Source organism: Coccomyxa subellipsoidea (assembly GCF_000258705.1).
Source record: "Coccomyxa subellipsoidea C-169, whole genome shotgun sequence".
Taxonomy (NCBI): domain Eukaryota; kingdom Viridiplantae; phylum Chlorophyta; class Trebouxiophyceae; family Coccomyxaceae; genus Coccomyxa; species Coccomyxa subellipsoidea.
The window spans coordinates 305,639-330,294 of record NW_005178020.1 but is presented as its reverse complement, the minus strand read 5'-3'; the positions used below and the strand labels follow the sequence as shown (position 1 = coordinate 330,294).

The 24,656-nt window shown below is 51.9% G+C and overlaps 4 protein-coding genes across 4 annotated transcripts; 2 read left to right on the top strand and 2 right to left on the bottom strand.

The window, feature by feature from the left end:
* Positions 1 to 555: 555 nt before the first annotated feature.
* On the top strand, positions 556 to 10,726 carry COCSUDRAFT_49229 (hypothetical protein; the record flags this gene model as incomplete). The annotated part of the gene is made up of 20 exons (XM_005642977.1): positions 556 to 588; positions 933 to 1,043; positions 1,336 to 1,483; positions 1,706 to 1,800; positions 2,098 to 2,235; positions 2,623 to 2,790; positions 4,282 to 4,370; positions 4,487 to 4,566; positions 4,729 to 4,815; positions 5,052 to 5,232; positions 5,587 to 5,701; positions 5,993 to 6,167; positions 6,594 to 6,968; positions 7,155 to 7,365; positions 7,691 to 7,815; positions 8,394 to 8,544; positions 8,859 to 9,006; positions 9,627 to 9,722; positions 9,992 to 10,151; positions 10,554 to 10,726. 20 exons carry the CDS (start codon positions 556 to 558, stop codon positions 10,724 to 10,726), a joined length of 2,859 nt encoding a protein of 952 aa, XP_005643034.1.
* A 968-nt stretch (positions 10,727 to 11,694) lies between these two features.
* COCSUDRAFT_60155 (hypothetical protein) lies at positions 11,695 to 12,444 on the top strand (the record flags this gene model as incomplete). The annotated part of the gene is made up of 3 exons (XM_005642976.1): positions 11,695 to 11,745; positions 12,067 to 12,232; positions 12,401 to 12,444. The coding sequence occupies 3 exons, from the start codon at positions 11,695 to 11,697 to the stop codon at positions 12,442 to 12,444; spliced, it is 261 nt and encodes an 86-aa protein (XP_005643033.1).
* Positions 12,445 to 12,713: 269 nt separating this feature from the next.
* On the bottom strand, positions 12,714 to 15,719 carry COCSUDRAFT_68228 (hypothetical protein; the record flags this gene model as incomplete). The annotated part of the gene is made up of 8 exons (XM_005642975.1): positions 12,714 to 13,223; positions 13,438 to 13,731; positions 13,924 to 14,058; positions 14,250 to 14,378; positions 14,571 to 14,678; positions 14,834 to 14,977; positions 15,324 to 15,395; positions 15,605 to 15,719. The coding sequence occupies 8 exons, from the start codon at positions 15,717 to 15,719 to the stop codon at positions 13,213 to 13,215; spliced, it is 1,008 nt and encodes a 335-aa protein (XP_005643032.1). The 3' UTR covers positions 12,714 to 13,212.
* A 1,927-nt stretch (positions 15,720 to 17,646) lies between these two features.
* On the bottom strand, positions 17,647 to 23,593 carry COCSUDRAFT_68226 (hypothetical protein). The gene is made up of 10 exons (XM_005642974.1): positions 23,315 to 23,593; positions 22,975 to 23,197; positions 22,607 to 22,745; positions 22,259 to 22,375; positions 21,650 to 21,948; positions 21,204 to 21,341; positions 20,729 to 20,830; positions 20,129 to 20,314; positions 18,888 to 19,041; positions 17,647 to 18,599 (listed from the first exon to the last, which is right to left on the bottom strand). Exons 2-10 carry the CDS (start codon positions 23,170 to 23,172, stop codon positions 18,499 to 18,501), a joined length of 1,434 nt encoding a protein of 477 aa, XP_005643031.1. The 5' UTR covers positions 23,173 to 23,197; positions 23,315 to 23,593; the 3' UTR covers positions 17,647 to 18,498.
* Positions 23,594 to 24,656: the final 1,063 nt, after the last annotated feature.

Below are 24,656 nucleotides of genomic sequence, written 5' to 3'. Positions count from 1 at the left end.
ACTTCGATTAGCGAGTCTCAGGGTTCAGAGGCGCAATGCAGCGTGCTGTGGCCTGGCTAATGTTGTTGGAGCTTTTGAGGAGCGATGGCTGATGGCGAAGGTTGGCCTGATGTGGCGGCGCCTGATCAGGCGCCTCCGAGATCCGTCTCGGAATTTTGCTCGGAACGACATCTTCGCCTGATCCGACCGATCCCTTCATCGGACGATGCCCAAACAACCTCAGCTGGACTTCTGTCCATCCTGCTGATCGATCTACAACGCCCGACTTATGCGCAGAGTCCATGTGAAAGTGCACCATCAGCAGTACAGAACACGATCTCCGACGGTGTGATGTCTGAACTCATGGGAAGAAAGCTCTTTCTCCTGGCAGGTCTTTCATTGTTTCTGGGGCGAGGATCTGATGCCTTCAAGGCACGCTGCAGTGGCACAACGACAGCAAGCACAGTAATCACAGTCACCAGCCCTATCACCTGCAGCAGTGCGTGTTCAAATTGTATTAGATATGACTTTTGGATTTATATAGAAGTTTTCAAATTCAGAGCTATCCCCGTCTGGATGCTTCCCGGGACTGAAGGCCTGCTTGCGCAGGTACACTGACAAACTGCACATGCCAAAGCGCGCCTCAAGAATTCACCATAACAATCTATGTCACCGTCCCTCAGAATTGCGGCAGTCACCTGCTGTCAGAGCAGAGCAGTGGGGCGACTGTGTTCTTCTATAATGGCTTTGGAGGCAAACCTATTGTGAGTCATCATTTCGGACAGAATTGCATGCACATGTCTGCATTTGAACGATCCTATTGTATGATCTTGCTTTTCAACGATGCTGAGCCCCATCGGCCTTTGCAGCACATCTGCCAGTGATAGCCATGCCAGCTGCAGTACCTATTGCAGTAGCAGGAAGGTGACATGATAATGACTCATGTGGTGCAGCTGACAGCACCTGACTACGCGCCATACAGTGCCATCCTGGGCAGCGCCGGTTACAGCACTGTCCAGTATGATGTCAACCAGCTTCTCGCTATGGTGCCAGACACGGCAGAGGTGAGACAATCCTCATGTCATTACAGTGCTTACTCATGTAAATAATATGACTTCATAAGCACCAATAAATTGGCCACAATCTGGTGGCTGAAGATGCATGACACTTAAAAAAGTGCTGCGAGGAAAAAGACTAAGCCTTTTGCATGGGATAATTGGTTGCAGGCATCTGCATATGTTGTGTGCATTCCACCCCAAAAGTGTGCGTGTCATGCTTGTCAGGTCCATGTCTTTCTGCACGCCTGCAGACGAAAGTGCAGGATCCTATATTGTGCGCACACATGTGTATTTGCAGTTGACCTTCCTTGCCCAGATCTATGACTGGCTGGAGAAGCAGCAACAGCAGCCAGGCTCAGATCTGACAGGAGCCCTGGATCTCAGCAACGTGGCTTTGGCGGGGCACAGCCGGGGAGGCAAACTTGCTGCCCTGCAATTTGCCAATGGTAGAGCACCTCTATCCATAGCCCTCCAAAAGCAATGCTTAGACCTCTCAGAATGCTCCAAATTAAATGATCGTCTGCTGTTGAAGGGAAATGTCCGCTTGTTTTTACCAGTGCTGTGGCAGACCCGAAGGTGCTTTAAAGCACTTCTCTGCTGAGCATGAATTGTTCTGTTCTGATGGCAGCTTCGCGGCAGCAAAGGGGGTGTCATGCTTGTGTGTGCAGGCACACTGCCCAATACATTTGCAGCATTCCTGGTGGATCCAGCGGACACCCCCTGCTTTGCATCTACCCCAGAGTGCTTCCCATCTGCTCGTGAGGTATGGTTTGGCCTCTGGACTGCTGCGTACAGAATCTGTCATGTGCAGTGACACACGCCATCATGTTGCATACCTGTCAAAACATATTGCCCGACACAAGGCATGCATGACACTGGGAACCATTGGGTTCAAGCTAATTTAAGAGAAGACCATTGGATGCTGAATCTAGAGGAGCCAGAGCATTTGAATGCAAGCAGCAGACGAGTGCAGATGCCGAGCTTTGTGGCCAGAGCATGTGGCCCAATCTGGAAGAATGTACATGAGCTGTGACGTCAGAGGAAATACATCCATGCACAGGCACTGGCGAAGGCAGGGAGGCGGATAGGGGCAGTGGGCTCGACCATTCGGTTCTGCTGCAACCCTGACACTCCTGGCCCGGGACAGAAGGCCGCCTGCGCATTTGGCCTGACACTCTGCACTGGCTATGGCGCAGAGGTACGCCACTGCAGCCCACGTCAGCACCTGTTGGTGCTTCCTTGTGTCCACATCTATTCCTGAACGGCAGACTCTGTGCATCTGGCATGCGCTGCATGTCTCTGTAGATTTTGTATCTGCTTTTACAGCCTGTAGAATTCACATCTGCTTTTACAGTCAGAACAGCCCTAATAGCTCGCAATTCTCATGTTGTAGCCAAGCAGACCTAGGAAGTCACTGCACAACTGTGCCTGTTGCTTTCTTTTGCTTGATTGCTCAGGTAGCTGCTAGGCGAGCAGTCATACTGCAGAAGGAGGACAAAATAGTGCAATGAATTACTGCAAATCTCCTGCAGTTTGGTGAATTTGGGGACTGCGCAGGCTGAGAGATGTTGGCTGGCCTGCACAGGATCTGGTCACGGCAGCTGGGCACGGCTCAAAACTGTATCTGAGGATGGCGGGGCACATGCAGTTTGCGCAGCTGCCGGCCTGGGAACAGGAGGCTGCAAATTTGGGCTGTCACTTCAATGAATCAGTTACCAGCATGCAAGTCATTGAGGATGTTGCCGCCCTCATGGTGTCTTGGTTTGACCAGGAGTTGGCTGCAGCAAGACCTGCAGCTGGAAAGGATCTGCAATAAGCCATGTGGATCCCTGAATACAGATTGGACTGGCAGAAGCCCACTGAGCGAGACAATTTGTGAGAGCCGAGCATCGTGCGCGTGTAAGTGTGAAGAGAGGATGTGGCAGTAATTGTAAAGGGTACATGTTGCCGTGTTCAAGAATATGTAAATTTGTAGGTGCACTCACCTACCAGGCAGCTGCTGTGCTTTGTTGCTTGTAGCTCTCAATTGCACTGTTGTGCTTCGTTTCAGATGATGTCTTGCAGGATCTAGCGCCAGTACTGGAGTACGTTCAAATTTGTTGCCTTGCAGCTCCTTGCACACTGATCCCTCATGGTATGTAGCACTTGTCACGTGAGTGCACTCCTAAAAGCTGTAGTGGCCCTACCGCGGAAGTGGCTGCGCAGCCACTTGCATGCAGACTCTGCGTGTATGCCCGATGGCCTCTGGCTTTGGGTTTGCCGACCTTGTAATAATAATTATACCGGGTACTCACTGTAGTTATTCAGGTACGATATCTCGAGCTAAGATATCTAGCTAGCTAGCGCCGCGCTGGGTACCGGTGCAAAACTGAATCCGAATGGCAAAGGCTGGCAACCCGCCCGTTGCAATCCCGGTGAATTGGATAGACCACTCCAACCGCACAAAGCACGGATGTTCGGTTTCCCCACTGGGTGCAACTGGATGAAGCGCATTTGAAACTGCATGCTTACCACGTGGACCTTCTTCATTACCACCGAACAACCTCAGCTTTGCTGGAAGGAAGTGAATCTGAAGCACAGTGTTTCAGTATCGGAACAGCAATTGACATACAATTGCAATCACTTGCACAGCACTCTGATTCGTTGCAGAGGGGGGCTCTCAGATCAAACGTGAGGCATAGAACATATCGTTCTGCTTCTTGGGACGTCGCTCTCGATGCAGATATTACTGGTCACTTCTGAATCTACACGACAAAATCCTATTTGAAGACTACTGGCGTGAGCCATCAGCTCATGATTGGTCATGCTGCGACAAGGCCATGTTTACAACTGTGAGGCATCAGGCATGTGTCTACTCTTCGCAGAAAGCTGATTGATATTGTTGTTTTAAAAATTGAGGAGCAAATTTGTTCCCATAAGTCCAACGAAATAGCAAGGAACCAGGAACATGCCGTGTGTGTCCCAACCTATGGACCCCATCTGGACTTCTCTCAGGACGTGACTGTGCCTGCGCAGGTTGACCAGGTGGCATCACGGTGTGCTTCTGCATGCCGCGATCTTCCTGGAAGGCGGACCTCCCTTTTATTTCTGCTGACAGCTCTAGTATGCAGCTTTCTCTCCAACAGCTGATCCACTCCTGCCTTGAACATGGTTTGGTGACCGTGCAGCCAGATACCTATATGCTCACAGAGTCATGCTGATGCCTGTCTGTCCTGCATTCCTCTGAACAAGGATGCATGTGCAGGTGTTGTGCAGTGTCTTGTTGGGCCTGCATTACCGCCAGCGGCCAGAATATGTCCTTGTGATCGACAGCGGCAGCAGTGGCACACGCATGTGAGTGCCACATGAATCGAATCCAATAATCTGTCATAAATGCCCCTTTCTTGCTACCATACTGCTTTTACTGCCCTACTGCAACGGATTGAAGAGGCGTCCTGTGCTGTGCTCAGATTTGCGTATCAATGGAAGGACAACGGCCCCAAGCTGCCCTCACTGACAGCTGTCAGCATCCAGGCCGCCAAGCACAAGAGTGATCCCCATACGCTCCAGCAATTGTTGTGCTCTGTGTGCACTCCTGCACAAGATTGCATCACAGAGAAATACCTTCCCCTGGATGCCACATTGCAGCATCGATTTGACAAGTGTGTCGGTCTTTGCTGCTCCTTGACACCTGGGTGATTGTCTGCAACAGTTCCTCGGAGGGCGGCAGGCGACAAGCGCGCGTATGAAAGGCTCGAGACAGAGCCTGGACTGGACAAATTTGTCGCCGATCCAGAGGGTGATCTTCTAGCCGCTGAACTTCAAGGAGGATGCTTTTGCTGCAGCATACCTGTGCCAAAATCAGCGTCATATTTCATGAATTGCAGAAATTCGCAGGCTAGCCGGAGAAGAGCATATCTGGATGTTTTGCCGCAAGATGTTGTCCAGGCTGTCAGCTAGCTTGAGGGTGGCAGGTTCAAATCCTGCTCCCGTCCAATACTTTTCCCCCTCAAGCTTTCCCTTTTTGCGCTGCAGGCCTGGAGCGGCGCGCGCTGCGGCCACTGCTGGAATGGGCGGAGGCGGTGGTGCCGCGGCGGCAATGGCACCGGACGCCGCTGTTCCTGTTTGGCACTGCTGGATTGCGCAAATTGCCGCCCGAGGGCCGCGCCGCATTATTAGACGACGTGCGCGCCGCGCTCTCCCGCTGCGAGTTCAGGTCAGGACCACTCTCTGGCATTCATTCAGATGTGATCATCATGAGATGGCAACTCATTATTATCTGACCAGGGTCTGCATTCGGAGGAACGAATGCTGTCATTCATGTGCAGGAATGAGATGCAGAATTATGTACCTGCGCCGCACCTGCAATGACACTCTCACTTGAATCATAAACATTGTCTGTGTGCACTGCTGTGCTATCAGTGCTGTCCAGTGCGCCTTATGCTCAGTTGACATGAAGTAGCAGAGATGCATTTTACAAGGGAGTTATGCTGTCTGAATCCCAAGATTGATGTATGATTGCAATCGTCAGGCCCCTGTTTTCTCCTGAAGCAGCATGTGATCTGTGCAGATTTGAGGCATCATATGCGAATGTGATCAGCGGGGAGGAGGAGGGCGTGTATGGCTGGATAGCTGTGAATTACCTGAATGGCCACCTGGCGCCGTCAGCCCTGCCCGCTCCCATCGTGAGCTGCCCTCCCCTCTTTGCACTGCAAGCACCCTTGTGTAAAAAATTGTTGGAGGGACCCACTTGAAGGCTGTGTGTGCATTGCCACAGAAAGGCTGTTGCTACTGAAGGATTTGATGTCGACCTGCCAAGGGAGCATCTACATGTACAGGCCTGCTTCAGGCTGCACACTCTTCTGAGCCTGTTTTCATCTGATTGCACACTCTCTGCACACTTCAGACTCCACAACTCATCACAGCAATTTGCCGAAGGCAATTACGTGCTAATGGCGTGAATGTTGTGGGTGCAGGTGGTGCAGGGCCGGGAAGGTGCGTTCAGGGAGGAGGCAGCTTCCTCGGAGTCAGTGGCAGCTGCCGGGAATGCCGCGGAGCTGGGGGTGGAAACCGTGGGGACCCTGGACCTGGGGGGGTCCTCCCTGGAGGTCACCTTCCTGCCAACTGGCAAGCACGCGTCGGAGGCCACAAGTGAGCAGTCCAGCTTCATCTGAGCTGAGCAAACCAAAGTTAGCGTCGGCAGTCAATTTTCATAGGCGGAGATAGAAACACACCGTGGTTCTTTCTGCTTGCGCTGCTAGTTGCCAGTGATACCGAGCATGTGGGCCACAAGCCGCATGAGCTGATGGCATACTATTTGTTGCATGCGCAAATGAGAAGCGCACGGGACTGAGCTCATGCTGTTTGTAGCCTGCTTGCCTGGTGTTATTCGATTTTTCAGTAGCGCAATAATCTGTGCCAAATGCATTCACAGAGGGCTTGCAATCAACAAAGAAAAAATGTCCTCGTTTTTTATGTTTTCATGCAGATATCCTCTTTGCTGTACATTCAAAATATTTATAGCATAGCCTGAGAACTGCCCAAAGATGTCATATATTTTACTTGTCTGCTGCGCAGCCAACGTGAGCATCATGGGCGTCCAGTATCCGCTCTACACCCACGTACACCACGGCTATGGCCTGAACGACGCCTTCGACAGATCCGTGACACTGTTACTAGAGTCTGCCCAGGAGCGGCCAGATCAGGCGCCCAGCAGGGAACCCCCCTTCACGGCCGGCGAGGAGCGGGGGGCCCCGGACCCCCCGGACCCCAACCGCAACCCCGACGCCATGAAATCTTTTCAAATTCGAGACGACAGCGGCGGCGGCCGCGCGCCCCGGGGCCTGCTGCAAGCAGAGGACATTGCCAGCTTTGGCACGGATGATGCTGTCTCTTTTGGATCAGACATCAGGCAGTCTTCCAGAAGAGGGAATTTTGGCGGGGGCGTCACTGGTCCTTGGAGGAGTCTTCTTGAGGCAGAGGCCGGCGCTGCCAGGCGAGAAAGAAGTGGGCGGCCAGCTATGGAAGATAGCTTGGGGACTTCAGGGCAGCTCAGCGGAGGGCCTGCCTTGGATTGGCAGCGCTTGGAATTGCATGAGGCTACAGCAGATGGCGAGCCTGCTTTGAACAGCAGTGCAGGGGTAGAAGGTGCCGCGGCCCGGGAATTCAGAAAAGGAGCAGGGGTGACGAAGGTGGTTGGAGGGGTCGGTGAAAGGTTGGAGCGGCGGCGGCTGACGGAGCCGCACGTGGTGGAGCACCCATGCTTGCATAAGGGTTACTCATCGATCTACCGGCGCATGGTCTCCCACGGCAAGCTTCCCAAGCCCGCCATGGTGCAGCTGGTGGGCAGGTGACTTTTTCCTGCTACAGCACTTCAAATCAGCGTTTCAAAATGACTCGACATTCAGCCGCTCAAGCTTATATTTCAATTCAGAACTAATGACAAGTGATTCTCGCAAATGCATTCAAAATTCTCAAAGTTGGTTGAACATGCTGAGATCCTTTTTACTTTGCTGGAAATGGCCTGCAGCAGCCGGCTCCCAGGAATGAAATGCTGAAAATTATCGTACATCTTGGCCTGCTGCTCTTTGATGTCCAACACATCTGTAATCGCAGCTCGCATGAGCCCTCCTGATGTTTCTGGGGGGAATTTAATGTTTAAATGTCCGTTGCAGGCCTGACTATGAGGCGTGTGCGGCTGTGGCGGAGAGCGTGCTGAGCACCAGGGACTGCGGTGCGGCCCACTGCGTGTTGGGCACCGCGCAGCCTCAGAGCAGCAGCGATTTTTTTGCCCTAACGGGTGCGCATGCCCGGGACTGCCCCACTCTGCCGCCCTTCAGTCCTTATCTTATGCCCTGAAACTCCTTTCTTTGCCATTGCATGCAGCATAATGCAGCTCATTTATCATCCCACAGTGGCATGTGAAGTTTTTTGGCTTTAAAATTCCTTGATGCTGATATAATACCGCTAGCATCATATCCTCTTCTGAAGGTCGTTTTGCGTTGCTGAACGTATAAGTTTCTCAGCCCTGTGTTTGGAGATAGGCTTCTGTGCAGAAGGGGTGTAAGGCGTGCAAACACAGGGCTGAGCAACTGATTCGTTCAGCAACGCAAAACGACCTTCAAGACAGGACACGATGCTAGCGGTTCTGAATCAGCATCAGGGAATTTTTTCCTGCCACAAGCGGCTGATTGGCGGGTGGTAGCTCAGCCGTGTGCCAGCCACATGCAAGACATGGTGTGAACTAAAATTTTTGCTGTTTCCCAGAATGTGCATTTAGGACATCTGCCAGACACGTTGGGCAACCAGCAAGTTCAAAACTTACTACCCAGGCAGGCGACAAGCGTGCAGCCCTCAGATGCTGCGGCTGCTGCGCAGGCTTTTTTGTGGTGTTTCACTTCTTTGGGCTGCCTGCGGGGGCCGGGTTGGCGGATTTGGAGCGGGAGGGGCGCGCGCACTGCGGCCTCGACTGGGACCGGCTGCGCCTAAGTAGGGGCGAGGAAGTCCACGTGGACCAGTACTGCTTCAGGTGCTTGCCTCATTTCACATTTGTGGCTCAACAGAAACTTCTACGGTATTGGAGTTGCGAGTTTCAGACATTGGAGATGTTGACAGGTCCTCTAGACCCGGGCATAGCTGCGAGTCCTGTAGAATTTGCATGGTTCCGTCCGTCGAGGCAAGAAGGAGTGAGGCACATGCACGCAAGTGATCGCATGGTGGCAAATGGAACTGAGGCACATGCATGCACGTGGTCGCAGAGTGGCAAGCAGAATTGAGGCACATGCGCGCATGTGAGTGCAGGGTGCAGGTAGAACTGAGGCACATGCGCGCATGTGAGCGCAGGGTGCCGTACATAGTGGCGCTGCTGCGGCAGGGGTTGGCGTTGTCGGAGTTGCACATTCGCGTCGGCAGCGGCAACGAAGGGTGGACCCTGGGGGCGGCCCTGGCCGAGGGTGGGCGAGTCGGCATCGGCAGGCCTCTGATCGACAAGGTACCACCTCTGCAAAAAGCGAGGGATACCATTGCTGCATAGTGTAGCAGGGATGGATCAGCAGTGGACCTACCATCAGCAGTACTGACATCTGTCAAGCATACATGCAAACAAATAAAGCTGTTGGCATACAAATGACCAGGCTCGGTCTCTAGGAGTGTACTTCTGCTTAACAATGGTTGCTTTCTCAAAGGCATGTCATTGGAACGCATTAGAGCAGACCTTACATACGATTCTGCCAATCATGTACTTTGAAGTGTGGGTTCAAGCTATTGGCGAGTCGGCATCAGCAGGCCTCTGGTGGACAACGTACCAATGTTGTTATAGAGATGTTGCTTTCTGAAACGCGTCCTTTTGGGACATGTCAGGGGAGGTCTCACAATTGTCTATACATTTCGAATTGTGAAGAGATTGAGAAGCGTTACAGGGTAAGTGAAGAGCCTCACTTGGCGCACTGTAATGACCAGTGAATCCTGTGCGGCAGCCCTATGACTGCTATAACGCAGTGTTCAGGTGGGACGGAACTGTATATTGTACCGGAGCTGCTGCAGCAATTTCTGCAGACCCTCTACTGGTATTCAAGGTCGTTACAAGTATATTGACAGTGGTAAGTGGTGCAGGAACAACAGGCGGACTACTCGCAGTTTGTGTACTTCTTTGGGCTGGCCGCCGCTGTCATGTGTCTCTTCGTCCTGGTTTGGAAGGTCGCAACCAAGGTGCGGTGCACTACACAAATGCTCCTTGATCCTGTTGAGATCATGTTCTTTCCATTTCCCTGGAGTGTCGACTTGACAGTCATCAAACGAAATAAGTGGTCATGCGGTGACCGCTGACAGCGAAGTCCCTTCGTGTATCACTCTACATATCTGGCGAGAGGCATTTTGGCGTCCCTGTCTCTTACATTGTGGATGGTAAGAATCGCCACGTCCCTATATTGTGGAGGATCTCTGGCATTGAATATAATTTTGTGTTCATGCCTGATCAGGCGTTCTCAAAGCCAGTCAGCCTGGGCCATCGCAGCGACTCCCTGGACAACCCAGTGGAAACGCCTCTGCAGACCAATCACCTGCCTCCCCCAGTATTCCCCTCTGGCCGCATGCCCAACGGCCTCAGCCAAAAGCCCTTGAAGACCCCGTCACCTCCAGGTAAAGAGCAGAGCAGAACCTGCACAGAGAATGCTGCCATTGCCTTTCGCTTGCACGTGGTACTGGTTGCGGTGCCTTATCAGGTATTCATGCCCTCAACGTCACAAGCATATATGATACATGACAGCACGGCCTCTTTGAAAGCAGCTCTATAGGTGCAATATAGTTTATAGGTCTGTTTTCATGGAAGCGGTGCTTTCATGCATCCTTTCATGCCTGCTCACCCCCTTCAGGACAACTTCAGAAAAGCACACCAAAGAAGAGCAAGCGCCTGACCTCAGAGGAAGGGCTGCCTTCACAGTGAACCTTGTGCTGCAACGTATTAGCAATACTCCGACCAAGAAGCCCTGTACTGTAATACAACTCAGGCATGTCGCTCACCAAGGCTATGTGGCACGGCAGGTCCCTTTGCGGCGGTTACGGCGTTGCAGCAGCGGCCGTCGGGGGGTCTGGCGGCACCGGTGAGGGCGGTGGGCCCTCAGGGGGTGAATTACTACACCAACCTCAGCCTCAACAGCAGCCGCAAGCGCCAGCCCAGCATTGACAACCTCAGGGGCCTGGATGTTCCTTCGTAGCTGTGCTCAGCAGAGTCTTTGCTTATCAAGGCTTCTCTGCAGCTCATCTGATGACCCCAAATGACAGAACAAAGGCGGCAGCTGGTACATGTCGTCTGTGTTTCTGGTTGAGGCCTTGAAGGAACCTTTGGGAGGGTACTTGCATGTGCATTCCGCTGGATGGCCTCAGGCTGAGGCCTCAGAGACCTCTAAGCGGGGCAGATTATACATGACATGCAAATCAGGAATGCTTTCATACCGGTACAGGAAGAATAGATTGTCAGACAGTACTCCCAGTGGGAACTTCAAGTTGTGTTGAGGCTCAGCATTGAAATTGCAAGAAGCATGTCTAGAGTCAGTGTATGGCTGTGGAAATGGGTCAGCCTGGATTGAGATAAAAGTTTCTTACTGATAAGGTACAGCGCAAAATGGTTTCTGCTGCTGATCACTTGCAGTGCCACGGCTGGAGGTCTGGCATAATTAATGATTGAGATTGCAAAGAATTTGCTGCACATGTGCAAGCAAGCAAGGAAAATTGATGAAAGGAGACCCGAACAGTGGATGGCCATTCTATAAGGTGCTGCGTTCAGGGACGAGTTGGTCTGGTTCTGAGGTTCTCAAAGAGGTAATAAGAATTCGTCTGTAAGCTCCTAAAATTCTGTCGATTTAGGAGCCAGGATCAGCTTCCCTGCTCAGGGAAGCTGCTGATGTCATACTCAACCTCAGGGCTGTGATACCCCCCTTCCCTCATAATATCTACGGTGGATAATCTACCTGTGAAGGCATAGGTAACAATTGAAGGCTCTATCTGCATTAAATCGCAACGCTGAACCCGGAAAGCCTGACTGAAGTGCTCCATCCAATTGCAAATCAAAATTGTCTGTACGGTTTGCCCGGAGAATTTACCTCCGTTGAGTAAACTTCAGAAATACTCAGAAACTTGAATCGGGATTGGGCTGGATCCTGTCGACGCCCGCCCCAGGCCTCCGATGACCCCGCGGCCTCGGCCGGCGGCGCGGCCGGCGCTGCCGGGGCCGAGCGTCAATAGCGGGCGCCCAGCGCATTGCATGGCAGGTATATAGACCTGTCTTGAGCCCCTGAAAGCAGTGGCAGAATTTGTGACATTGGCGCTCTCCATGCATCTGACAGGAGCCTCCTGTGCTCTGCATGCACAAATTCTCTTTATGGAGTCATTTCTAATCCCAACAAAGGTATTGAAGATAGGGAGGGCTGCCAGCCAGGATGCTGTGCGCATGATGCTATCTCGTCCCTGGGTACTTGACAGAACAAACAGGATTTTCAGCCTCCCTTACCGCTGTCTGCGCTGAGATACCGACTGCTGATGTGATGTGGGTGCGCAGAGGGCGTCCATGGTGGCTGGCGAGCACCGCGCACTGGGCATGGCTCGGCAGTCCATAGCACTAGCCTCCTCCGCCGCTGCATCTCCCGCAAACGCTCATGCTGCCGCACAACACTCGGATCACACAGCTCCCGCCTCGAAGGGTGCCCGTCAGCCCTCCTACACAGGTACAAATTACTCCCTCCTCTCTTCTGCATCTTTGTTGTTGCATGCAAAAAGAATTCACCATTTTCCAATGCAAGTTTGCTCTTCATGACCTGCGCCTCTCCTCATGCTTGCTGCACAGCCCATGAAAATTGATATGTCTTTCTCTTCTCCTTGTATACATTGGTCAGTGCCGCTCATCATCCACATCGGCGGTGGTCCCAAGGTACATTAAGTTCCAAAAACCTAAGACATGCGCAAAAAGAAATGCAGCACGCACTCAGCTGGCAGACGCAATCAGGCTTGCACTGGAAGAGCTTTCATGCGGCACCTGTGCTGGGAGATCAGATATGAGGGATTTGCTGCGATCAAAGCCAGGGGTGCATGCATTGTACTCTGCCAAAGGGGCTGCGTGTGAGAGATGGCAAGCTCACTGAAACCTGGCGTAGCCGTGCAGAGCAATGTGCACATGTGCAACAAATCTATGACCGGCGAGTCATTTGTGAAGCTCAGCAACTTCTTTACAATGGCTACAATCTCAATCATTGGTGCTGCACGGAGGACAGAGGATGATGCACCCTCACACAACTGCACTGCAAATCACCCTCAGTCAATCCCACACATGTGCACACGGCATTGATTTTATCTACTCTTGAGTCCAGTCTGACTACCTCTGAATAGCAATGTTTTACACCCAACCAGCAATTTAATGTAAGACATAACAGCCCACCAACAAGCAGAAAAGAAATATCAGTTCAAGCTGCAAGGTAGAAACGCATATCTATTCTTGAAGCCGCCAAATTTCAGAAATCCGACTGAACCAGATTCAGAGGCATTCTCAGATTTCAAGAGCTTACATTCAGGGTGTAATCAGCAGCACCAACTCTCCAGAGCAATCTGTGCATGTTTCTAGACACTACCTACGCGCTCTCAAAATTGTTTTGTCGTCCTCATTCATTTGCCATTATGAGCAGCTCGTCAGCCCTTGCACAGGAGGCGCGCTTCATTTGCCGCCTGCACACATCAACACAGAAACAGATCAGCAACCTTGAATTTTCAGCAGCACACTTCAGGTGCAGCAGTAATGAATTGACAGGCAGCATCAGCAAAGCAGCCTTCAAGGACATACAGAGCACCATAATTAGAAATCACAAAGCAGCACTTGCAAGGGAGAAGCAAGTACAACAGGACGGAGGAAGCAGGCACAGCAGGAGGAAGGGAGACTCACAGTTAGCAGCAGTGCCGCCAGAGTTGGAGATGGTTCCGCCGCAATTGGTGTTAGCGATGGGCGCTCCACTGCTGCCGTCATTATTGGTAGTCACGGTCTGGCCGCCGGTCGCGTAGTTGTTGTTAGTAATGTCTGCGAGCAGGTGACGGCCATTGTTGTTGTTGTTGTTGTTGTTGTTGCCTCCGGTGCCACCGTTGTTGTTATTGTTGTTGTTGTTGTTTCCAGTGCCGCCATTGTTGTTGTTGTTATTGTTGTTGTTGCCACCCCGGCCGCCGTTGTTGTTGTTGTTGTTGTCTGCGGAAAGGCAAGGGACAAAAATCAGTACAGATCCTCCCAACATGCCTCAAATGACAAATAGCTCAGGGGCGCAGACATGCATCCAGCAGAGAACACAGTAGAGCCAGGGCAGATGGAAGCTTGTTGATGGTGGCCTGTCCAAGCTGGGCAAGGGGATATCACTGGGATTGACAAGGGTGAGCAACTCACTGTTGTTGTTTCCGGTGCCGCCGTTGTTGTTGTTGTTGTTGTTGTTGTTGTTGTTTCCGGTGCCGCCGTTGTTGTTGTTGTTATTGTTGTTGTTGCCACCCCGGCCGCTGTTGTTGTTGTTGTTGTTGTTGTCGTCTGCGCAAAGGCAAGGGTCAAAAATCAGTACTGATCCTCCCAACATGCCTCAAATGACAAATAGCTCAGGGGCGCAGACATGCATCCAGCAGAAACACAGTAGAGCCAGGGCAGATGGAAGCTTGTTGATGGTGGGCTCTCCAAGCTGGGCAAGGGGATATCACTGGGATTGACAAGGGTGAGCAACTCACTGTTGTTGTTTCCAGTGCCGCCGTTGTTGTTGTTGTTGTTGTTGTTGTTGTTGCCTCCGGTGCCGCCATTGTTGTTATTGTTGTTGTTGTTGTTTCCGGTGCCGCCATTGTTGTTGTTGTTGTTGTTGTCTGCGCGAAGGCAAGGAGACAAAATCAGTACTGATCCTCCCAACATGCCTCAAATGACATATAGCTCAGGGGTGCAGACACCCATCCAGCAGAAAACACACTAGAGCTAGGGCAGATGGAAGCTTGTTAATGGTGGGCTCTCCAAGCTGGGCAAGGGGATATCACTGGGATTGACAAGGGTGAGCAACTCACTGCTGTTGTTTTCGGTGCGTTCGTTCTTTCTGTTCTCTCTGTTGCGCTCGTTGTTGCCATCGTTATCCTCGTACCAAGCGCCATTCCTCCACTCGGTCAGAGAGCGGCCTGTGCAACCATAACAAGTCCAGGCCAGATCAGCCAGAGATCCAGCCTAAAAAGCCTCACAAGAGCAGTGCATCATGGAATGAGAAGGTGACAAGGCAGGCGCAGATATGAAGGAAAAGGCACAACTAGGCATATGCATGGGTGCCAGGGCTCACCCTTGGTGTTTGAGATGTCCTCCAAAAGCTTGCGGCCGTTGTTGTTGTTGTTGTTGTTGTTGTTGCCGCCGTTATTGCCGTTATTGTTATTATTATTGTTGTTATTTCTGGCCCAGCCTCCGTTGTTGTTGTTGTTGTTGTTGTCTGTGGCAGCAGGCACAGTATTGGTCAGCATGCATGTCCAGCAGAAGCAAGCTTGAATGGCAGTACTTAACAAGACAATCACACAGCATGCATGTCCAGCAGAAGCAAGCTTGAATGGCAGTACTTAGCAAGAAAGTCACACAGCATGCATGCCCAGCAGAAGCAAGCTTGAATGGCAGCACTTGGCAAGAAAATTACAGAGCATAGAACAGACTTGTTGGTTCCATTGCAGGAGTCCATGGCACCTGATGCCAGCAGCATGTGCAAAAGCACAGCGCAGGACACTGCGTGCTGTATACCATGCAAACAGCATTGAGGCACTAGCAGCATGCAAGGGGTGACTCACTGTTATTCCTGGAGTAGCCGTCGTTGTAGTCTGGGTACCAGATGCCATTCCACCACCAGGTAAGCCCACGGCCTGGCAGAAAAGTAGCACAGGTGTGAGCAGGAACAATAACACACATGCAGGCAAATTCAAACACAAAGAAACAGGCCTGGTTGTGCAAGGTAGCTAGCCCATCAGCTTGCCCACCATGGAAATCGAGAATCCGCACTGAGCTCGACTTCGACAATAGGAAGAGTCGACGATGCTACGGATGAGCATGCAAGACTTCGAATGTTCCCCACCTGTGTGCTCCAACTCCTGGGACTCCTTCACGGACTTGGATGCATCCAGGGATGCTGTGGAGCTGCCCACCAGGGCAAACAGGCCCAGGCAGATGATGGCTGTCTTCATTTTCATGATGCCTGCGGTCAGTACATCACATCAGCATGTTGGGCGATGAGCTATTAATAGCGTTGGGACCACCACATGTACCTCTCATCCTGCCTGAGCTCGAAGACTGCTGATACAAACGATGACCGTTGTGAAGCACTCGAAAAGCGCAGATGAAAGCAACCCCTTTCGCGTCCACTACCCTTCACCGACAATCGCAGAAGGCAAGGCACTTCTGTACATCAAGATGCATGCCGACTCAAGATCCACTCCAAGCCCTTCTGCTTTGAAAGGGTCTAGGCCGGAGTTTCAAAACATAAAGATTATCATACTAAACTCTGGGAACCACGGAAAGACCCATAGGCAAATTGCCGGACAAACAAAACACGATATCAACATCGCGGAAGCTTGCGATCACGGCCTTATCAACGGGTCAAACCAACGTTTGGGCAATATCACCAGCTCTGACGCCAAGAGTAAATTTCTTTCGCTTTCGAATGACTCTATCATGTCAGAAAGAAAGCATCCAATGTCGTCTGGTCGGTGGTCACACCTTGGCTTGAAGTGCAGGATGGCAGTCGTCTTCCTCTGTCACTGGCGCTGGTCTGCTATCAAGAAAATTAAACAAAACTCGTGATTTGGAAATTGAAAATGAAGACGGTTTTGCTTTGAGATGAGATGCGTGGGGCGGGGCTGGTTATATGCTGCGGACATGCAACTTCGCAAGCGGCTTCCATGGGCAAATTGATCACGAGCAGACAGCCCCTGCAGCACCTCCCTACAGTCTATATCCTTGATCCAGATGAATTACCTTTAAAGACCCACATCCCACGTCAGTTTCGATCCTTCCCGGCTAATTTTGCGTTTACTATTTGCAGCAGTCACCACTTTACACACCTGTATTGCACTGGATTTTTACTCAAGCTTTGCAGATTGAGTCTCCCAGTCTCCCAATGCTTCAGGGGGCTGTTACCCAAAGAGATGTTCTTTGGCTTCAGTTATGGGGAGGTCATCGTCACGGTCGCGGTCCTTGCAGTTGTTATAGGTGCGTCTTAACTTGCGATTGTCATTTTGTGATCCATTATGAAGCCAGTGATATCCGGTGGCTCACAACAGCTCGCTTGCTTAGTAGCATGCCCACCAGCAGATCTGCAGGAAGGACGAATAACATTGACACCGGAGCTGTGCTGCAGGTCCAAAAGAGCTACCAATCATTGCACGAACTGCAGGGAGAGTGACAGGCCAGGCTGCTGCCTTCCTCTCCCGCTCCAGAACACAGTGGCAGAAGTTTGCTGAGGAAAATGAGATCGCCCAGGTTGGTGCACCGTGCATAACATCCTTCTGTAGCAGCAAAAACTACCATCACGGCAGAAGCCAGAGCAGCTGTCATATATTGTCGCTGGGACGTTCTCCCATAAGATTGCATACATGCAAACCCACTACTGCCAGCTTACTAAAAGCATGCTTCTCTGGCTGGTGCAGCTGCACAGGGAGATGCAGGAGAGCCTGGGCCAGCTGCGGGCCATCCAGAATGAGCTCAGATATGGCCCCCACATCATGAGCCCGGGGTGAGACTGCCATCATGCCTGCCTTCAGTGCCCGAGCAGAGCAGAACCTTGTCAGCATTTTAGATCAGGCAATATATATTAAAACACTGCCAGCAAGTGGCACGCATGCACACCTGCCCCTAATATCTCCTGCAAGATACCATGTCAAATGGGTGAAAGTCCTTTTTCGCACCTCATTCCTCACAAATCACATCAGCAGCACAAGTGGACGCCTGAACGTGGTACAGGCACAAACTTCATGATTGATTTCACAATGTCCGCTGCAGGCCGATGACACAGAGGGCGCTGAGGCTGCCGCAGCAGCAAGGGGGTAGCCAGGGCAGCGCGCCAGATCAGGCGGCTGCCTCTGCGCAGATACGCTCTCCCCTGGGCCGAGGCGCGGCCGCGGGTGCCCTTGACAGGCTGGCAGCGGAGGAGCCTGCTCTGGCGCAGCGCCTTGCCTCCATCGACCCCCAGCTGCTGCAAGCGCTGCAGGACCATCTTGCAAAGGGCACACCCCTCAGACACACGGCCTCTCCGGACAGAACGCGCAGTGGGAATGACAGCGCGCAATCACATGCGGATGGCGGGAGCCGGCTGTCCGAGCTTGAGGGAAGGTTGGAAGGGAGAAATGGGGAAGGGGCTACGGAAATTGGAGGGTTCCGTGGGAGCGAGGCGAAGGGAAGGGGGGATGACCTTGACGGCAGGGATTTGAGCGTGTCAGGGTTGGGGGGCGTGGGCGGGATTTTGCCGGGGAGCGAAGTAGATGGAGGGGTGGATAATTTGAACGCACTGCCGGTGTCGGCGGTTGCGATGGGTTTGGCGCCGGAACGGTCTGGGGAGAGAACTCCATCTGGCGCAGATATTGCCATGGATGCTCTGGCAGAGGAAGAAGTTGCGCACATGGCGCAGCGCTTCTTCCAGCAACAGCAGCTGCTGCAGCCGCCGCCCAAGGATTGACATGCTCTGACTTGAGAGCTTTTGCACCGAAGTTCGTGTGCATTGTGTCTTCTTCTGCAAGCTGGGATTTTGAGATATTTGCTAGAATGCAAATGCAGGAATTACAGGGCCGCATGTTTTTAATCAATTGCCTGAAGTTGAATTCTGAAATTCACATGCTGAACTTTCTGTAGAATGAGGACTTCGCCAGTATTGACAACCCAATATCTACAGGTCCCAATCTCTATCATAATATAAGGCACGTTCCAAGTATGCTGCAGCAATGGCTAGCAGGCTCTCCAATGACCAGATCAACTTGCTCACAATGTCTGCTCCTCTGTGTCTATGTCCTCTCTCAATATGCCCACCGCTGCCGTGAAGCCATGCAAGTATGTTGAGTTGCCAACCTGCCCAATCTCACCTGCAGCAACAGCATCAAAAACATCACTCAACAGCGTTCTGATCAGAAGAAGAGGATCACTGAACGCCGCCTGCTGCATTCCATGGAACACAGAGACACAGCTCGATAGATTGCATGGCTCCTTATGCATGCATGCATCTCCCAATTATAGAAGCTGGTGCTCATCTTGAAGCTTCTGGCAGGTAATAATGAGACTGCCGGGGTGCCCATATTTAGGGTTTTTTTCCCCGCACAGCATGTCATGCTGCATCTGTTGCAAGTGCCTTTCTTGTCCAGGAGCAGGCTCACCGTTACAGAAGATGCCCGACAAGGGAACTGGCACGTAGCTGGCAAGGGTGGCTGAATCGTAATTTGGCTCGCCATACAGATTCATCCCCCGCCCGTTGCATGTGAACACAAGAGCGCCAAAGGCAGGCGGCTGAGCCTTGCCCTCAAGTGTCGCCTGCATATCACATTACAATGCCTCTAAAAGAAATTAAGGGTGGTACACTATGACGCTTCTACACCTGCGAGGCAGCTGCCATGAGTGCACATGCTGGTGCTGAGCTGTACTAAAAGATGCCAATGATGTTGCACTGCGGCCACATGCAACAGGCATTGGCAGGCGTACTGCACAGTCTTGATTTACTTATGCACGCTGTCAAAGAATGGTTCTGGTGCCCAAACGAGTGCCATCGGCTCGTCTGAGACTGATGCCACAACAATGCCAATTCGTCATCAAGTCAACGCTGCGAAGCTTCCAAAGCTGCAAAGGATAAGATTCTAGGCTTATGGAGCTTGCCAGCCCGAGGCTAGATGACGAAATGGCACCACAGGGCTGCGCATGCCCTCTCATGCAACTTCTCATGCTTTGAATGTCATTCACTTGTGACCCCAACAAGACACATACAGTCTTTTCCACACAAATGAAGCTGTGCGCCCAGCAAACAAATCAAGAGCTCGCAGCTGAGCGCAAGGGACGTGATGTTTTGCCGAATGAGAGGTCTTTAAGTGGGGTTCAACCCATCAGTGGAGGGTGGTACATATTTTCTCAAGCGCAAAGTCTGTCCCAACTGAGGAACCATAATTATGCGCCTGCCTGCAGCTCAGCGCGATTGATCGGGCCTCCCAATCGGGCATGCTGATCCCAACCCATCGAGTGAGTGGGCATGCCATGTGAGCAAATATGCCATGTATGCCAACACCTCTGTGCATGGTCGGTCAAAACTCTAGCCACAAAAGACAAGATTGGAAAGCAGTGTGAAGCGCACGCTTGCAGCTGGCGGCGCTTGGGGGCCAGGGCGTACCATGTGAGGCTTAATCAAAGAGTTTCCTTGAATCGAACTCCTTGATGTTGATGGAAGTCTGCAGAGTCTGTCAATCCTAAAAAATAGAAACAAAACCGAAGAAAGGACAAAAACGCAAGGGATTGAACGCGCGCCTGCAGCTGGCGGCGCTTAAGGGAGGGGGCGTGCCTTGAGAGGTCCGATCAAGACTTACAGAATTTTTGTCATCCTAAAAATTAATGGCAAAAAAAAGGGGGAATACACAAGGATTCGAAGGCGCGCCTGGAGCTGGCGGCGTTTGAGGGAGAGGGCGTGGTCCATGAGGTCCTGCCTGGCTCCCTCGCGGTCGCGCACCATGAACCGTATCCGTTGCCCCAGCCGCACTCCCCCGCCAACGCCCATCGCGCCGCTGCTCTGGTCGAACCCCATCAGCGGCCGCACCAGGAAATCCTGCAGGCAAGCAGCATATCCACAGCTTTATTAGCGGTCCCAAACCATGGAACCCATGCTGCTTTGGTCAAGCCCCATCAAGGTGGTACCTGGAATTCCTGTGGGGCACGGTGGTTCACAATGTGAGCGCTTGTACAGATGTCCTGTGCACTGTGCTGCTCTGGTCAAACCCCAACAGCGGCCGCCGCAGGAAATTCTGTATGTATGTGAGCGTTTTTTTTTGGTGTCCTGTGCGCTTCACTGTGAAGCCTGAGGCTGTTCGGGCTGGCTGCTGAATCAAGACAGGTGAATGCGACCAAGGCCATAGAACATCAGAGGCTATGAACACCTGGAGATCATACAAAAGCAGCAACAAGGATGGCCTTGCAATGCATTGCAATTGCTGAGCAAAGCAGCGTCTGCCAAGGCATGTACCTGCGGCTCCAGATCGGCGACAGGCTTGAAGTCATCGGGCGCCACTGCCACGGTCAGGTTGCGCACCATGCGCTGCAGCTCAGGCTCACCCCTGCCAGGCGCCTGCGAATAACCCGGCAATGATTTCTCAGATTTTTGTAGATTTGCTATCCTCAGTAACGTCTCTGTTACTCTCAGTTCTCCCAGACCTCTGTGAAAAACCAGACAATCGGGTCAAATATGGTGGAACTTTTTAGAGAAAAGTAACAATCAATGGGGCATGTGCACAGACAATACCGACCATGGCACTCTTCTCGGTCACATAATGTGAACTTCAATAAATGCATGACTCATGCTCAATGTGCAGCGGCGTCCCACACTCTAGGCCTAGCAAGCACGCCAGCCATGCGAACGCAGGCGCAACCGACAACAATGGTGTCTCTTGCAGGACTAATTGACGCAAGTGAGTGAACTGCCAGGTTGGAAATGCGCGCACCTGGGTCTTCATGTCGCGCGAGAGCGCCTCCATGGGCCGCAGTGTCTTGGGGAACTTGCCGGTGGTGGCCAGCTCAAACACAACCCCCTCCTGCGCCTTCTCCACGCTGTATGTCTCGCCGCTCAGCGGCCGGCAGCCCTTCGCTTGCAAGGGAAAATGTATTGGAATTTGAAATCAACTCTGTTATCCATGAAGACTAGGGCCTGGTAGAGGATCCATGCATGCAGGCAGGCAGGCAAGTATAGGATTAATTCCACGTGCACCTTTTCATAATGTCCGGCAAAACCTTTGACAAGCATGTACTTTGCTTGTGGTATCATTCGTGTCAGTACATCTGCTGTACTGACACGAGTGACACCATGAACAAAGCACATGCTTGTCAAGTTCGGGCAGAATGTCTTCCTGTATGCCGTATGCACTAATGATCGTTGCTGGCTAAAATTCACCTGCGCAATGAGGGGCTCCATTCTGACGCGCCCCTTGAGCACGAGCCCCACGCATCCACCCCACACCATCTGCCGATCCACTCTGCCGTTGCGGGACGCATCCGCCGGGTCCCCCTCGCTGACATCACCCGCCGCTCCGCTGAGGTCACTCGCTGGGCTGCTGATGTCACTCGGCGGCGTCCATGTTTCCAGCACAATGAGCCATCCGGACGGCGACTCTTGTGTCCCGGCCCCCCGCTGTGGGGGACCACTGATCAGCCCGCCCAATTTGGCCGCCTCCGGGTATGCGAAGTCCAGTCCTGCATGGCAGGCCAGACATGCTCTTAGAATCACCCTTCCCCATAGCTGATTTCGTATGCTCACACAGACAACAAAGAGGTGCATATTGCAGGACTTATGCCATGAAAGCAGCACATAAAAGGGCGCCAAGCTGTGGCAATGGGAAATTATAGCTTGTCAGGGATGAGGGTCAAATTCAGCAAGCTGGCAGAAGTATGTGAATATTTTGACCGGAAAAACCAGATCCTTGCACTGCTGTTGCTGCTGCCATTGCCACAATGAGGGCTCCTTGTGAATGTTTATTGCGAAAGCAAGCTCTCCGCTGCTCACCTGCCATGACGTCATTGATCTTGGCAAATGAGGGAGAGGCCAGCAGCACAAGGTTGACGTTGTCATTGGTGTCTAGCGGTACTCGCGTCACTTTCTCCCACTCCAATGGTGACGCATCTGCATGCCATCACATCAACATGGTCAATGCCCTCAACAGAAGCTTGAAGGTCAAAGAAATAACGCATGTGAAGCACGGTGAAAACGCATGTGAAAATCAGTATGCTCAGTGCTAGGTGCCAAAACAGGTGGAGGATATGCTAGAGGACAATTGTACGAATAGGGCTTCCGCGAGGGTGAAATTTGCTTCTTCTGGCAGCACTATTGGGCTGATGAGACTTGGATGCACACCTGCATCAGGCAAGACTGGGCCAGTGATGCTGAAGGTGGACACCTCTGTGCCCTCCAATTGTGCAAGTGTCAGGCTGACAGACGGCAGTGCCTCCAACTCCACTGGACTCTGCCCTTGGTTCCCAATGACACCATGAGCCTGCATGGCGTACCATTACTATTACAAGTCGGCAATTGGTAATGTTACGTATCAGTAAGTCGTAATTACACACATGACAAGATGTCCATGATGTCGACGACAAGAGTGCGGCGAGGTGGGTATGCATGCCATACACGCCAACATGAATCAGATATCGTTTCCACCCATATGACTCATGACATGGTGCCCATGCATGGAATTGAGAGCCAATACATGCGGTGAAACTCACCACAGTGGCAATGACGTGCTTTACGAAGGTGTACTTCCGTCTGAGCAGAGACAGCGCTGTGCGAAGGCTCTCGTCCTGGTCATCGAAGCCAGAGGCAAAGATGAGGGCCAGCTGGACATCTGCTTTGTGACCTGCCGAGAAGTCCTTCTCTGACATACGCAACACCTCCTCCATGGCGACAGATATGCCTCCCCCCATTGCCTGCGCTGAATAAGTATGCCACCTGCGCTACATGCCAGAGCTGAATAGCTAGCAGAAGACAACAACAACATGGATCAGCAGATCTCTTGTGTTGTCAGATGGAGAACCGTGACATTTTTTTAAGAAATTTCCAGCTCACCTGGCGCCCGAATGGACCTCTGTTGAGGCATCAGCACTAGCTGATGCAGGGACTCCATGTCCTCTCAAGCTACTGCTGGTAACACGATCGCTTGATAATGTGGATTTGCGCAGACATTTCCCATTGAATATACTGTTTTGCTTTGCAACACTCTTCCGGGTCGCGGTCCTGAGGCAGATCCTTGGACACGCATGTCTACTGCCCACTCGTCCAACAATAAATTGGCACCTTAGATACGTAGCATTGCAAAAAGTGCCATCTGTATTGCTGCAATATAATACCATGATGCTAACTGCACTCCATTTGCGAATAAATGTGAGTTTCGGGAAGCATGATCCTGTCAAGCTACTGCTAACGTCACTGCCTCGTCCATCTTTCCATCCCTCCAAGAAAACATCTTTCCTACTGGAAGCATAGTACTGTAGTATTGCATGTTAAGCTTAGTTGTTCCACATTCAACAAAAATTGTAATTGGCTTTGAAGCCGCAGTGGGATCTGGCAACATAGAAGTTGTGTTCTAGCCGATGCCAATCCCTTCCCTTCTGAAACCTGAATCGACGGAAGTCTGTCAGGATCAACATGTGAAATATGAAAATAGTGGCACACAGGAAAATAGAGATGAACCGAGTAGAGCCCCAGAGCCACTAGCATCCACTTTGGTGGGAAAACAAGATAGACAGGCCTGTGCAACTGTTCACAGCGATGGCACTGTCACAACATCATTCAGGCAAGTATATAATCACACGTCTCTTGAGATCTCATCGCAGCAACTCCGACAGCCTCTCATCCACATCGTGGCTGCCTACAGCCACACAAGCCTCCAAGATCCGAGGTAGCTGTGTCTGTGCATACAGGAGGAGAGAGCGCAAAATCAGAGCAGCGAAGCGCGCTGCCAGGGGAGAGCTTAGCCTCACCAAGGGTGACTGGTGCGTGCCAGTCGTCAATCCTGGGCCTCAGCTTTGCAAAGAATAATCTCCATTTGTAAAAAGTTATACCCAGACTGGCTGATCTGTGAACTGGTTCTGTGGTGACTGACAGGCGGAAGCACAGATATGCACAGTCTGATGTGCTGTCGACTGAGGGGATTATAGACAGTGTGGAGCGCGTGCACTGCTCGGTAAGCCCATTCAAGTAGATAGCTTCATTCTCAAAGTACAAGCACCAAGGCAATGGACGCTGCTATGCCCGCTTCCAGCAAACAATGGCCGATACTGACCGTCTTGATGATTGGATCACCTGATCGTTGCGTGCATCTATGATGTGCAAATCACATTGCCCTTCAATCTCTGATCTGTAGACGAACAATCAGTGAGGAAGGCCTGGCACGTGCACTCACATTTGT

What these genes read in the sequence shown, in the direction of transcription:
- COCSUDRAFT_68226 (XM_005642974.1), bottom strand. Translation starts at nt 23,172, where the DNA reads ATGGGGGGAGGCATATCTGTCGCCATGGAGGAGGTGTTGCGTATGTCA. An exon ending in GATCAATGACGTCATGGCAG is followed by an intron (nt 21,949 to 22,258) that starts GTGAGCAGCGGA and finishes CCTGCCATGCAG; the next exon opens with GACTGGACTTCGCATACCCG. An exon ending in TGGAGCCCCTCATTGCGCAG is followed by an intron (nt 21,342 to 21,649) that starts GTGAATTTTAGC and finishes TTGCAAGCGAAG; the next exon opens with GGCTGCCGGCCGCTGAGCGG.